The sequence below is a fragment of the Citrus clementina genome, unplaced genomic scaffold, assembly GCF_000493195.1.
Source record: "Citrus clementina cultivar Clemenules unplaced genomic scaffold, Citrus_clementina_v1.0 scaffold_9, whole genome shotgun sequence".
NCBI lineage: Eukaryota > Viridiplantae > Streptophyta > Magnoliopsida > Sapindales > Rutaceae > Citrus > Citrus x clementina.
In genome coordinates this window covers 29891021-29906201 of record NW_006261964.1, presented here as the reverse complement: position 1 = coordinate 29906201, position 15181 = coordinate 29891021, and the positions used below count along the sequence as shown (strand labels likewise).

Genomic DNA, 15181 nt, shown 5'->3' with positions numbered 1-15181 from the left:
AACCATTAAAATTTTCATTTTTTTCATCTTAACCCCCCAAAAATATTTCTATCAACATTAGCCATTAAACAACTTTTGAGACCAAAACACCCCTCCCTCATCTCTCCCCCAACACTCCCTTTTTCTCATCTCTCCCAAACCGATCCAACTCCCATCATCGGCGGCGACATCAACCCTCGTCGGCGGCGGCTCCATCTCTCACCGGCATCCGATCTACAACCTTCAACAAAACCTAGGTTAGTAATTTTTCTTATTTTCATTAATTTAAAATGAGATTTTAGAATAATAATAGTTATAGCTTGAGAATAATGGTGGTGGTGATAATGGTGGTGGTGTTTGTGGTGGTTGATGGTGTTTGGGAGTATTGTTTTTTGATTTTGATGTGGCTTAATTTTGGGGATGGAGAGGGAGGGGGGTACGGCGCGCGCGCGCGCCCATCGCTGGGCAGCAGCGCGCGCCGATGCGCGGCCCACTGTCGCACCAAATCTGGTGCGAGAGCGCGCGCCCGCGCGCCTGTCGCACCAGATCATGCGCGCCTGTCGCACTTAAAAATTATAGTGTTTATTATAGTGTTTTTTTTTTCGATTATTTTTTTTTTCTGTAAACGTAATGTAATAAATTTATAAATATTACAGATACATGGCAAAATCAGAATCACCGGATATTGATGTAGGCAAGATGTATTTTAGTTATGCCGATCACTTTCCTGGTCGAATTTCGAGCATGTGTAAGTTATCTTCGGTCATAAAAGCCATCGAGGAAAAATTAACAAAGCGGCAGTTGACTATGTTCAAAAAGGATATATTTGGGCATTTCTTGGAGTGTCGAAGTTTTCCATTTAGTGGGGTAATTGTGCACAATCTTTTGCTGAGGCAAGTGGCCCATGAAGAAGATAGCCGTGAGGATCAGTTATGGTTTCAAATTGGTGAGCATTTGATTCGCTTGTCAATTGTCGAATGGTGCTTGGTTACTGGACTTTCATTTGGTGTTGATACCAATCAAAAAAATGATCAAATGGAGCAGAGGCTACGGAGTACGTATTTTGGTGGAGTTCATCGTAAGATTAATGTGAAGGAATTCGATGCAATATTTAATGAGTTGAAATTCGAGGAATTGGACGATATGGACGCATTAAAGATTGCGCTGTTTTATTTTGCGGACCGAGTACTAAATGCAAGAAAAAATCACTGTCAAATCAATTTCGATTGGCTTGACCAAGTTGATGATATACAGTACTTCCGAAAGCGTCCATGGGGTCTGTTGTCGTGGGAAATGATTTACGAGAGTCTTGACAATGCACTGTTCGAGAAAGACCAGAAATTTCAGAAGACTCGGTCGAAAAATCCAGATCATAACATTGAAAAATACAATCTTTATGGCTTTACGTCTGGGGTTCAGGTGCGTATTTGTTTTTGTTTATTAATAAGTTTTATAGTATTAAATATTTGATATGTTGTTTTATTTGATTTTTTAATTTGGTTGTTGTAGGCTTGGATTTACGAAGCAATCGGAGGGTTGCCATCAACATGGGTCGTCAAAACGAAGAATAAGATTCCCCGCATTTTGCAATGGAAGCCCATGGCGTCTTCGAGAATCAATTTTGCCGAGGTTTATTCGTTCTTCAACGACGAATCTCGTCTTGTAAGTAATATGTATTACTTATTTTTTTAACTTTACTAAATTTAAGTTATGTATACTTACTTAAAATTTTCAATTTAATTTATTGCAGGGGGACGTTTTACAAACTCTTGAGCCAAATTCAAAGGAGAGTAGCAGAAATTATTGGGTCTCTGTGAAGGATTACTTGCCAAGCATTCCAGGCTGGGTTCTTAAGGTTGGTATACTCTAAGTACTAAAAATTTTTTAATCGAAATTTTTTACTTTTCATTTAATAATTATAAATGATACTTTATACAGCACCAACACTCAATCAACGCGATGCCGTCGGTTACAAGGCAATCAGACGAGCATGACGATCATGACGACAAACCAAACCCAATACCAGAGCAGCGTCATGACACTTATGAGGATGAGGTGGCTGTTGATGACCACCAGCAGCGTCATGACACTTATGAGGCTGTTGATGACCACCAGCAGCGTCATGACACTTATGAGGCTGATGATGACCACCAGCAGCAAACAGACAACTCTGATGACGCACGGGAATCTGAGGTTATAAATAATATACGATATTGTTTCTCTATAAATTATTTTTTTTTTTGTTATTCTAAAGTTTTCTGTTTTTTCTTTTGTAATAGTCGAGGACAAAGCAGTTTCAAGATTACATACAACGACGGCTGGATAAGATTGATCGTAACGTTTACGAAATAAAGTCAGAATTAAAAGATTTTAAAGAAACCGTTGTTGGCTTCATCGACACATTTTCTAAACGTCCAAATAAGGATTCTCCCACTGCACGCTCGTATGCGGTGAGCAAATTTTTATTTAATAATTATGTGCGTTTAACTTTTAATTTGATAGTTGTTTAATATGTTCTTCTCGGCGAATGGACAGGCCCCGGATGACTATGGAGTGTATACTAACGTGGGCAATGAAAATTTGTCTACGCCCACGTCATTGTATAGTTTCTACGGGGATGTTAGTGGGGAGAGCGTGCAGGTGTTCTCGGATGTGCCTCCCGGCGTTAGTAAGTTCGGCCGCGCGTACATACCGTCGTATGTTTATAACAGTCCTTACATGATTCCTCCAGTCAGGCGAAGACAGAACGTCCGCCCTTTGCCTCGACCCCAAATCTTGGAGCATGCGATTGACATGAGTACGACAGTGGATATAAATCCACTGAGAGGGTTGGAGGACTCTAGTATGTTTGCTGAGTTTGATCGATGGTTCACTGGTGATAGCAGAGTCTGCCGGAGAGTCCAGCACCCGCGGTCATTCTTTCAAATAATCTTGGGGACAGCTTCGATGGGATGGCTAGGCGATGAGGTATTTATATTTTCGTCGTGATGTATACTGTTGTGGATTTGTGTTTAATTTTTTTTTAAATCGTAATATTTCTGTTTCTCTACAGCATATTCACGAGTATCTCCGCTTGATTAGCGAGAAACAACGGCAGTACCCAAATGCCTTACTCCAACGTGTCACACATACTGACACATTTTTTTGGGTAACGTGCATACAAATCGTATAAATACTATTTAATTTTGTTTTTCATTATTGCCTTTAAGTTCTGTTAATGTATGCATTTCTTGGTTATCTATGTACTAGGTGTTCCTGAATCAGTTATGGAACAACGGGGATTGTGCGGTCGATTCATTAGTATTCGACGATCGCGTGAATAGTTATCTTTGTGGGCGACAGCACACAATGTCCAAATCAATGACGGATGTCGATATGGTATGTATTTTGCTGCAATTTATATACAAGTTGTCAATTTTTCTTAGTTGTTTTTCAATTTCATATATAACCAACATGTTTTTTAATTTTTATATACAGTTACTCATCCCTGTTAACTTGGACGGCGAGCATTGGGTACTGGCACGAGTAGACTTTCGGAAAAACAAAGTCTGGATTTATGACTCATTACTCACATGCCGCGACGACAAAAGATATAGGTTGAAATTCAAGCCACTTGAAGTTATCTTCCCTCGATGGTTGGAATATGTTGGGTTCTACAACATCCGACCTGAGTTGCGGAGTGCCGACCCCTGGAAAGTTATCGCAGTTAGGAGCGCGCCACAACAGGAGCCCGGAACTGGCGATTGCGGTGTTTTTGTATTGATGGTTACGATGTATTTAATGTTCGGGCTTGGATTGGAGTTTAACGCTAGTCATGTCGAGTACTTTAGAAAGAAGATTGCGGTTGACATATTTAATGACGATATTGTATTGTAAACCGTTGTAGTAATTTGAATGTTTAAACTTGTTTTTTTTTAAATTTGCGCACTTAAGTTTATATAATTTTAATGCTCACATTTTAATATTTAAAATCAAATAAAGTTTTATGAAATATAAGTGTACAATACACAAAACACAATAACAACTAACTTCGAGTCGACGCTATGGGATTCTTACATCGCTTACGATTATGGCCCAGTTCATGACACCGCCCGCATCTAACAGTCCGCCTGTTAACGTCCTCGCCAGCCGAGGGTATTCTGAGCTCTTTACGACGGCCAGGTGGTGGTGCCTCAACTGGTGGGTATACTTGCATCTCCACCATTTCATCTGGAATTTCCCAATCAGCCACATCACCAACTGGCTCTACTGGTTGTGCATAAGCCAACGCCAACGATTCTGTAGTGTAAAAGTCCGAGCATAGGTTAATAAAATCCACCCGGTGTGTTAGACACGCCGCAATTGCATGAGCACATACAAGCTGGTCAAGCTGAAAGACTCTGCATGTGCAAGTTCTCTTTTGCAAGTCAACCAAACCTTCCTTAAGCCCACCGCCTACCACTTGAAATCGATGCGGAGACACCGGCCGAACTATCATTCTTTCAGCTATAGTTCTCCTCTCAGTGACTATTTCATCCGCCCATGTTGTTAGCCGAGTAGTCATTGATTCAGCCACAATTTTTCTATCATAAAACCATTGCTGCATTGTTTTTCTAAAGTTATCAACAAGATGAGTAACAGGAAATTTTCTAGGTTCCCGCATGAAAGAATTAACACTCTCCGCGATGTTGGTGGTAAGTATGCTGTACCTCCTACCTTCAAATTGAGACCTTGCCCAATTACACGTACCGACATTATTTTCTAGGTAATCAGCCGCACCCGAGTGGATCATCCACAACCCTTCAAGTTGTCTCTTAAATTCCTCGTGGCCATATGCTTTTGCTGCATTAATAAAGGCAGGCTCAAATTGATCCCAAAGAGCTTTGGACATTCTAAACTGAGACTTAATGTTACCTTTGACGTGGTAAAAACAAACGCCATGAGTTGCATTGTGAAATACTTTAAGAACGGCTCTCCTTATGGCAGTGCATCGATCAGAGATAATTACCAACTCAGGTCTATCACCAATCACTCCGTGTAACTTCATCATAAACCATTCCCAAGCATCATTGTTTTCTGAATCCATGATCCCAATGGCTAACGGATACAATTGATTGTTACCATCAAGACATGTTGCCACGAACATGCTTCCACGATATAGTCCCTTCAGATGAGTACCATCTACAGCAATGACAGGCCGAATGTACTGCATAAAACCCTTGATGGAAGATCCGAGTGCTACAAAATAGTACAAGAAATTACCATCTCCATCCTGCTCGAGGTGAGTAACTGTACCCTCATTAGCTGTAGTTAGTACGTGAGAGTATTTAGGGAGCAAGTTGTATGACTCTGCAGGGTTGCCTCGAACTATTTCAAGACCAACTTCTCTCGCCCGATACGCCTGCTGGTATGTTAACTGAACACCGTATTCCTGTTGCATATCTGCTCTTATGTCATTCGGAGTATAAATCCTCTTGTCTTGAATATATTTTTCTGCGATAATATGACCGACAACCCGGCTCCTTACTTGATGACCTCCATCAACCAATACCTCATTATGACAAGTGTGTACATTGTCAATTCTCTTCACCACCCAAGGAACATTTTGCTCGTTCGAACATCTAGTTGCTCGAATACGCCATTTACATGATTCTGAACAACAGTGAGCCTCGAAACGTGTCGTAGTAGACCGTGCAATCTTGAAATCAAACTTATCTCTAAAGGCAACCTTGCGTAGTTGTAATATAAACTCATTCTTCTCAGCAAATAACTTACCCACACTGATATCATCTGAATCACAACTGCTAACAAAGCTTGGAGCAACCATGTTCGAAGGCAAAGTTGGAGCAAGACTTGTAAGGGGGTCAATTCGCCTTCTCGATCGAACCATAGAAGGACTAGGTCTATTGCCTCTGTTATTCACAGGAGTATTGTCTTCACACTCATCGTCGTGCTGAAACGACGGAACATTCGAAGGACCGGCTCCTCCATCATCACCATCATTATTGAAATGAGTGCCCCTCGTATTATTAGAAGGTTCTGCACAAACATTATCCCCCTCTGTCTCATGATGAAAATCATCATTGTCCCGAAAATCATTGTTGTGATACGGAGAATACCGTTGCTCCAACGACGTCGTTAGTGGAAATACCGTTGCTCCAACATCCTCTAACGTAACGCCGTTATCATCAATGTTGTCATAATTATCGTGGATTGGAGAGTAATATTGCTGCAGCGATATTGTCCTTGGCAACACCTCTTCATCATTATCGGGGCCAGACATATTTGCTCTAAACGAAGTTTCTGTATCGACATGTGGCTCAATACCTTCGCTCGGAACTCGAGGTGATGTGGTCACGAATATAGGAATGCATCCAAAATTGGCTACGTCGGATGCCATATGCAACACAACCCTCACCATTTCATCATCAAATATATCCATGGGCAGTGCACATATACGATATAATGTGTTACTAGACCTCAAAGTTGTCTTCATTGTAATACTATATTCATTAGGGTTTATTTGTAACACCTCGTATACTCTTGCCAATAACTGATCAAACAGACAATTTTTTCCAACCAAAAAAGCTCGATTTTTACCATTCACATACTCCATACGGCCATCCTCTAATGTCTCCCACCAACCATCGTAACACAATTCAAGTACAACTGAATCCATTAAGCCTGAAATTATCAAAAAAAAATTAATTAGATCCGGATCAAATTAAGCCTGTCGCTCCTGTAGGCAGAAATTTTTGGTGCGACAGGCAGCCTGTCGTCAGATTCACCCACGACTCAGTTAAGCAAGTTCAGAAAATAACACATACCACTAAGTGATGTCGATTAGTGTTGGATTCGGATAGATTATGATCGGATTTCACCTTTACTGTTGTCTTTTGCCGTCGACGTTGGTTGATGATTAAGCTGCGTTTGGTTTGCCGATATGGGAGAAAGATTGTTGCTTTTGATCTGTAAAGAAGGGTAATTTGGGGAGAAAGGCTTGTGTTTGGCTAATGTTGATAGAAAAAAGTTGAGAAGGTTAGTTGGGAAAATAACAAAATATTTATGGTTATTTTCGTAAATTTCCCACTTCGATATTGGTTACTTTTAACAAGTAAGAATCCGAATTGAAATAAATTATATTAATATTTGATGCGCGTATTTTGTTTTTAGAATTAAAATGAAATGCGTTTGATGCATCAACTCTGAGCACATGAATTTTTCTCTTAAATAGGCTTCACGAGTTAAGAGTACTTTCTGAAACAGAACGAAAAATCCAAAAACGAACACACGTCGACTCAATTACAGACGTGTGCCATGACGACATCAGAAATCAGTTCCATAATCGTTTTGCCTTCCTCTTTCTCTCTCCCCCAACACAATTCCGCATTCACATATTTACGTATAAAGGAATCAGCAAGCCATTGCATTGTGATTAACTCCTCTGTCTCTGCAAACAGAAACAGAGGAACCCTTTTGAGTAGAATTCATCCATTTTCGCAAAAGTTTTATAAAACAAAGATCATTTTCGAGTATCCATTTGAGTTTTGATTCGAGAAATTAACAGAGGGAGAATTTTTTTTTCGAGTTTCATGCGATTTCCGGTGACTGGTTAGTTTTTAAAGTTCGTTGCATAATGAAAAAGACGAAAATGTTATCTTTCACGTGGTGCAGTTGTTTAATTTGTTTCGAATGCTTCCTCTGTTTTGTTTTTTCATTTAAAATCATTTATAAGCGGATGTTGCTAAAAATATTTTGATGTATTATTATCGCATTATTAGTTTCGTCCTGGAATTGATTCATGGAGGCTTTTTTTGGGTTCAATTTGTTTGAAAATTTTACAGGAACATGTTCACGTGAGCTCCCTTCAGAGTTCGCGTAATTACTTGTTCAGAGAAAGGGAAGGGGAAGGGTCTTCGCTTGATCACATTTGAGGTACCATCAACTTTTGATTATCTTTTTGTATATGCAATTACTTCAACTTTGCTTCACTTGCAATATATGCCATTGGTGATGCTATGCTCCACGAAAGTTCTTTTGCATTCCCTTGCTTTGCTTTTGTAATTTCACTTCTCATAATAAGTAAGAAGATTTTGTTCTTTTATCACTCACTTGCATTCATAACTTTGTTTTTTGTGGGGACTTGGACCAACCGGTATCATCCCAGGAGGTTTTACCAGTTGAGCTAACCAGCATCACTTGCTACTTTTTTGGTTCTCTATTTTTGAATTTAATGCTCAAGGAAATTTCATGATAATTTGTTTTAGGTGGATGCTTGGAATTTTAATAAATATATAGTATATTTATGTGGGCTTGTAAATGAGTATGGGTTGCTGTGCAATACAGGGCTCGAAGAGCAAGTGAAAGTGATAAAGCAAGATGGGGGATTTATGGAGAATGTTTTGTGGGGAGTCTGGGTGTTCAGACATTGGTGGAGAGCCATGCGATAATGCTTTTTTGCTCTTGAGTGATCCAAATTCATGCATCAATCATGCGTTGATCATTTGCTTTGACGTTTTGCTTTTAGCCATGCTCTTATTCAATATGATCCAGAAATCATCATCGAAGTCACTTTACATTCCTGTACGTTTTCAACGGTTTACAACGTTGCAGAAAGTGGCTGCAGTTGTTAATAGCTGTCTTGGAATAGCGTATTTGTGCTTGGGCACTTGGATTTTAGAAGAGAAGCTGAGGAAAACTCACACTGCTTTGCCATTGAATTGGTGGTTATTAGTATTGTTTCAAGGTGTCACATGGTTGCTTGTGAGTTTAATCGTAAGCCTTAGGGGAAATCATTTACCAAGAGCACCAATGCGGCTATTGTCTGTTCTTAGCTTCTTATTTGCTGGAACTGTCTGTGTCCTATCCATCTTTGCAGCCATTTTAAGCAAAGATGTAACCATCAAGACAGCCGTGGATGTTCTTTCTTTCCCTGGAGCAATATTGTTGCTTTTATGTGCTTATAAGGTGTTTAAGCATGAAGAAACTGATGTGAAAATTGGTGAAAATGGCCTATATGCCCCTTTGAATGGGGAAGCCAATGGTTTAGGTAAAGATCATTCTGCTGGTCATATTACTGGATTTGCCGCTGCTGGTTTCTTCAGTAGATTGACATTTTGGTGGTTGAATCCATTGATGAAAAGGGGTAGAGAGAAGACTCTAGGGGATGAAGACATTCCGGATTTGCGCAAAGCAGAGCAAGCAGAAAGCTGCTACTTTCAATTCCTGGATCAGTTAAACAAACAAAAACAAGCAGAACCATCATCTCAACCATCAGTATTGAGGACAATAATAATATGCTACTGGAGAGATATTTTCATGTCTGGTTTCTTTGCGTTGCTAAAGGTTCTCACTCTATCTGCTGGCCCTCTGCTCCTTAATGCCTTCATTTTGGTTACTGAGGGTAAAGCAGGCTTCAAGTACGAAGGTTATGTATTGGCCATAACACTTTTCGTTGCAAAGATCCTAGAATCCTTATCGCAAAGGCAGTGGTATTTCCGAAGCAGACTTATTGGACTGAAAGTGAGGTCTTTGCTCACAGCAGCAATTTACAAGAAGCAACTCCGATTGTCCAATGCTGCTAGGTTGATGCACTCAGGGGGTGAGATAATGAATTATGTTACAGTGGATGCTTACAGGATTGGAGAATTCCCTTTCTGGTTCCACCAAATTTGGACAACAAGTGTCCAGCTTTGTATTGCCCTGATAATTTTGTTTCATGCAGTGGGATTGGCAACAATTGCAGCCTTGGTAGTTATAATGATTACTGTTCTATGTAATGCTCCACTTGCGAAATTGCAACATAAGTTTCAAACTAAGCTGATGGTGGCACAAGATGAGAGACTTAAGGCTTGCAGTGAGGCACTTGTGAACATGAAGGTGTTGAAACTATATGCCTGGGAAACTCATTTCAAGAATGCCATTGAAATTTTGAGGAATGTGGAGTATAAATGGTTATCAGCCGTTCAGTTGCGAAAAGCATATAATACCTTTCTCTTCTGGTCTTCACCTGTTTTGGTTTCTACCGCTACTTTTGGGGCATGCTATTTCCTCAACGTTCCTCTATATGCTAGTAATGTTTTTACTTTTGTAGCAACGTTACGTCTAGTTCAGGACCCTATTAGAGTTATCCCTGATGTAATCGGAGTTTTCATTCAAGCAAATGTTGCATTTTCACGTATTGTAAATTTCCTTGAGGCACCAGAGCTGCAAAGTATGAATATCAGGCAAAAGGGGAACATAGAGAATGTGAACCATGTCATTTCCATTAAATCTGCCAGTTTTTCATGGGAAGAGAGCTCTTCAAAGCCCACTATGAGGAATATAAGTTTAGAGGTTAGACCTGGCCAAAAGGTAGCCATATGCGGAGAAGTTGGTTCTGGCAAATCAACCCTTTTAGCTGCAATTCTTGGAGAAGTACCACATACACAGGGAACTGTAAGTTGTTACTGTTTGTTCTCTTTCTTTTTCATATTTGTGAAATGCATGCAAAATATTGTCTCCTTGTATGTTGTTCTGTGGATTCTACGTCTCTCACAAGTCCTGCAATTTATTAACAATTTATACTGATATCAGTTCTGGTCTGTCTCTTCTAATTCATAGATTCAAGTGTATGGGAAGACTGCCTATGTTTCTCAAACAGCATGGATCCAGACTGGAAGCATACGGGAGAATATTTTATTTGGGTCTCCTATGGATAGCCATCAATACCAGGAAACACTTGAGAGGTGTTCGTTGATAAAGGACCTTGAGTTGCTTCCCTACGGTGATAACACCGAAATAGGTGAAAGAGGTGTTAATTTGAGTGGTGGTCAGAAGCAGCGAATTCAACTTGCTCGTGCTCTCTATCAGGATGCTGATATATATCTATTGGATGATCCGTTTAGTGCTGTGGATGCTCATACTGCTTCAAGTTTATTTAATGTAACTACTTATCTTAACACCACATTCTCTCTTGTTAACTAGGTTTTAGTGAAAGCTAACTTAAAACTCTGCAGGATTATGTTATGGAAGCACTGTCAGGGAAGGTGGTCTTACTTGTCACACATCAAGTTGATTTTCTTCCTGCATTTGATTCTGTTTTGGTTAGTCTATTCTCAACCTCCAGCTTTTTCATTATTTTCTAATAATTTATTTGATCCTCTTTATTTGTATTACGTATCTATAATCACTTGAGCTTGGTTTGTCTCTTGGGTTTTCTTTCTTGTTGCCACATCTTTCTGTCTGAAGAACATCCTTTGTTATCGGTTTTGTTCTTCTGTTTTATTGTTTCCATGAGATAGATTATTTTGGCAATGAAACTTGCACCAAGATTATTACATGGCTTTGTTGATGTACTATTATTACAAAGAAGTGATTTCAATCACTGTTTAATACTTATTTCTGTGAATTATAGGCTTTTTCATTTTTTGCATATATTTTAGATTGATCTAAATTTGCCAAACATTTTGTATAATGCTTGTTAATTAGTTTTAAATTCTGAAACTTATCAACACTTATTCTTTGGTTTCAAATCCAAGTAGCCTAAGAAAGAGTATAGTTTTCAAGATTTTGTTTTCTTAATACGCACCTAATTCACACATCAGAATGAACAATCTGGCGAAACCAGCCGTATAAAATTATCCTCATTAGGCTTGCCCTAGTAGACATGCATAATTATTGTTAAAACTGAGAGTTCTGTTCCGTGTTACTTTTTGTTATTTAAACTATGTAATAGTTATTTGCATCTTAATCTTGAATCTTTTGGCAGTTAATGTCAGATGGGGAAATCCTGCGGGCAGCTCCTTATCATCAATTATTGGCCTCAAGCAAAGAATTTCAGGAACTTGTCAACGCGCACAAAGAAACCGCTGGTTCTGAGAGACTTGCTGAGGTCACTCCTTCCCAGAAAAGTGGAATGCCTGCTAAGGAGATCAAGAAGGGTCATGTAGAGAAACAATTTGAAGTATCCAAAGGTGATCAGCTGATTAAACAAGAAGAAAGAGAAACAGGGGACATAGGTTTTAAGCCATACATACAATATCTGAATCAGAACAAGGGCTTTTTGTTCTTCTCCATAGCCAGCCTCTCTCACCTTACATTTGTGATTGGTCAGATATTGCAGAACTCTTGGCTGGCTGCCAATGTAGAAAATCCTAATGTCAGCACATTACGGCTGATAGTGGTTTACTTGTTGATTGGATTTGTCTCAACACTATTCCTGATGTCTAGATCTCTCTCTAGTGTTGTTTTAGGTATTAGATCATCAAAATCTTTGTTCTCACAGCTTTTAAATTCCCTTTTCCGTGCACCTATGTCTTTTTACGACTCCACACCTCTTGGAAGGGTACTTAGTCGGGTATGCATCTTCATCGTAAACTGTTTGTTTCTCTGAAAGGGATTGATAAAACTGATATTTCTGCTTCTTATTATCAAAATTTTGTCCTGATACAGGTTTCTTCTGATCTGAGTATTGTCGACCTAGATGTTCCATTCAGTTTAATCTTTGCTGTCGGGGCTACCACAAATGCTTATAGTAATCTAGGAGTACTTGCTGTTGTCACATGGCAAGTCCTATTCGTTTCCATACCAGTGATTTTCTTGGCAATTCGCTTGCAGGTAATATTATGCAAAGTTTCTGTTTTCATGTGTAAGAGGCAGTTTTCCTATTTTAGCCATGTGATGTGAATATTGTTGCATGAATACATGAATTACCAAAACTACACCTTGTGCATATTTTGGAATTTGAAGCAGGGATGGGAGGGTGTTGAACTAACAAGTAAATTTTATATTTGCTTTTCTTTCTTCGCAGAGATACTATTTTGCTACTGCAAAAGAATTGATGCGGCTTAACGGCACAACCAAGTCCTTGGTAGCAAATCATCTAGCTGAGTCTATAGCAGGAGCCATGACAATTAGGGCTTTTGAGGAGGAAGATCGGTTTTTTGCAAAGAACCTTGACCTCATTGATACCAATGCCAGTCCTTTCTTCCAAACTTTTGCAGCAAATGAGTGGTTGATCCAACGCCTAGAAACACTCAGTGCAACTGTTATATCCTCGGCAGCATTCTGTATGGTTTTGCTTCCTCCTGGAACTTTTACCCCTGGTGAGTAAATTAATTTCATTGGAGTCTCATTGCTACTTCAGGAAATTCTTAGGAATATGCATTAGAACTTCAAATTAATTTTTTAATATACTTAACTCTTCTTATGTAGGATATAGTAATAACAATTACTTGTGTTATTTTCAGGATTTATTGGAATGGCCCTTTCTTATGGTCTTTCGTTAAACAGTTCCCTAGTAATGTCAATCCAAAACCAGTGTACTCTAGCAAATTATATCATTTCTGTAGAAAGACTTAACCAATACATGCATGTACCAAGTGAAGCCCCTGAGGTAGTAGAAGACAACCGCCCCCCACCCAACTGGCCGGTTGTTGGTAAAGTGGATATCTGTGATTTGCAGGTATTTTGTTTATTTTTATTTATTTATTTTACTATTATTCTGATCTACGATGGTTACCATGCTGAGAGCAATGATTTGCAAACAGATCAGGTATAGGCCCGATTCACCACTCGTCCTTAAGGGTATCAGTTGCACATTTGAAGGAGGGCACAAAATTGGTATTGTTGGTCGAACTGGCAGTGGGAAGACTACTCTCATAGGTGCTTTATTTCGTCTAGTCGAGCCAGCCGGTGGGAAAATTTTAGTAGACGGTATTGACATTTCTAAGCTTGGACTTCATGATCTTAGGTCACGTTTTGGAATAATACCTCAGGATCCTACACTTTTCAATGGGACCGTGAGATATAATTTGGATCCCTTGTCGCAACATACAGACCAGGAAATATGGGAGGTAAATTTCAATTGATTTTTTCCATGTGGTTGCTGGCTGGTTGGGAGATTCTTTTATCTGGTAATAGTTTCTCTGTTTGCCATTGCATTTTTATTTTTTGCTCTACAATTGTTTAGGTTCTTGCAAAGTGTCATCTTGGAGAGGCTGTCCGCGAGAAAGAAAATGGCCTAGACTCCTTAGGTGAGTATTCTAACAATATGTAGATTTTGGGAATTTATTTTCCATATTGGTATTAACTGAAGTCCGGTTTTTCCAGTTGTGGAAGACGGATCAAACTGGAGCATGGGGCAAAGGCAACTGTTCTGTTTGGGCCGTGCTCTTTTGAGGAGAAGCCGCATATTGGTGCTTGACGAAGCAACTGCATCAATTGATAATGCAACTGACATGATTCTGCAGAAAACTATTCGTGCAGAATTTGCTGATTGCACTGTTATCACAGTAGCTCACAGGATTCCAACAGTGATGGATTGCACTATGGTACTTGCCATTAGTGATGGTGAGTTTCATTATTTATTAGCTTCATTGAAAATCTCTCTCTCTCTCTCTCTCTCTCTCTCTCTCACACACACACATGCGCGCGCACGCGCGCACGTGTGTGTGTGCGTGTATTAACAATAACTCATTTATGGATTCCTGGGTGCCTCTGCATATTTTTTCATTCTAACGAGTTCATTTCACTAATTCGATTTCTATGTTCTTCAATTAACTAAAAGAAGTGGGTAATCTGCTATGTTCAGGTAAACTAGCGGAGTATGATGAGCCAATGAAGTTAATGAAGAGGGAAGGTTCACTCTTCGGGCAGCTAGTAAGGGAATACTGGTCGCATTTGCACTCTGCAGAATCACATTGAGGCTACCGATTATTTCTTTTGTACTTCTTTAATATCTCTTTGCTGTTAATTTTCTATTGCTTTAACAGCAAAGAGAAATTAAAAGTGTAAGTAGATGTATAGTATCCCTTTAGCATAGCCCGGCTAGTGAGAACAAAAAAGGAAGAGGAATGTTTTTCCCTTCATTAGGTTTAGTTTGCTGAATTGTGTGCACCCAGGCTTCCTTGTTAATTTACAGAAGCCAATGTGTTCTGTAATTGTGCCAATTTTTCATAAAAACAATTTCCACAACTTTTGTCCTCTCATTTATAATGTTAATAGCTTGATGCTTAGAATTTAACGCAATCACTTCCCGCTTACAGAAGGAAGAATCAAGTTATATATATATATATATAAAAGATCAAGTTAAGTAAGTTGGTTTGCCTTTATTTTATGTTGTTAAACGTTACATATAAATCATCACCAAAATCATTGTCTTTATTCAACTTCTCTTTCTCTGCACATGAAGAGACAGAGAGAAAGAGAACTCTCTCTCACACTTAAGAGAGTCAGAGACACA

General features: G+C 39.2%; 3 protein-coding genes across 4 annotated transcripts; 2 read left to right on the top strand and 1 right to left on the bottom strand.

Moving 5' to 3' along the window:
* Positions 1-639: 639 nt before the first annotated feature.
* LOC112100196 lies at positions 640-1550 on the top strand. The gene is made up of 2 exons (XM_024188847.1): positions 640-1402; positions 1489-1550. The coding sequence occupies exons 1-2, from the start codon at positions 640-642 to the stop codon at positions 1548-1550; spliced, it is 825 nt and encodes a 274-aa protein (XP_024044615.1).
* Positions 1551-4003: 2453 nt separating this feature from the next.
* LOC112100195 lies at positions 4004-6379 on the bottom strand. Its single transcript, XM_024188843.1, has one exon. The coding sequence runs from the start codon at positions 6377-6379 to the stop codon at positions 4004-4006; it is 2376 nt and encodes a 791-aa protein (XP_024044611.1).
* A 964-nt stretch (positions 6380-7343) lies between these two features.
* On the top strand, positions 7344-14927 carry LOC18033021 (ABC transporter C family member 10). 2 transcript variants are annotated; one of them, XM_006422032.2, is made up of 13 exons: positions 7344-7569; positions 7803-7893; positions 8305-10395; positions 10561-10881; positions 10956-11042; positions 11708-12295; positions 12391-12555; positions 12749-13043; positions 13188-13402; positions 13488-13793; positions 13910-13973; positions 14050-14289; positions 14531-14927. In XM_006422032.2, the coding sequence occupies exons 3-13, from the start codon at positions 8338-8340 to the stop codon at positions 14641-14643; spliced, it is 4452 nt and encodes a 1483-aa protein (XP_006422095.1). In that variant the 5' UTR covers positions 7344-7569; positions 7803-7893; positions 8305-8337; the 3' UTR covers positions 14644-14927. The 2 variants fall into 2 exon arrangements, with proteins under 2 accessions (XP_006422095.1, XP_024035114.1); XM_024179346.1 differs by having other exon boundaries at positions 8226-10395.
* The last annotated feature ends 254 nt before the right edge of the window (positions 14928-15181 follow it).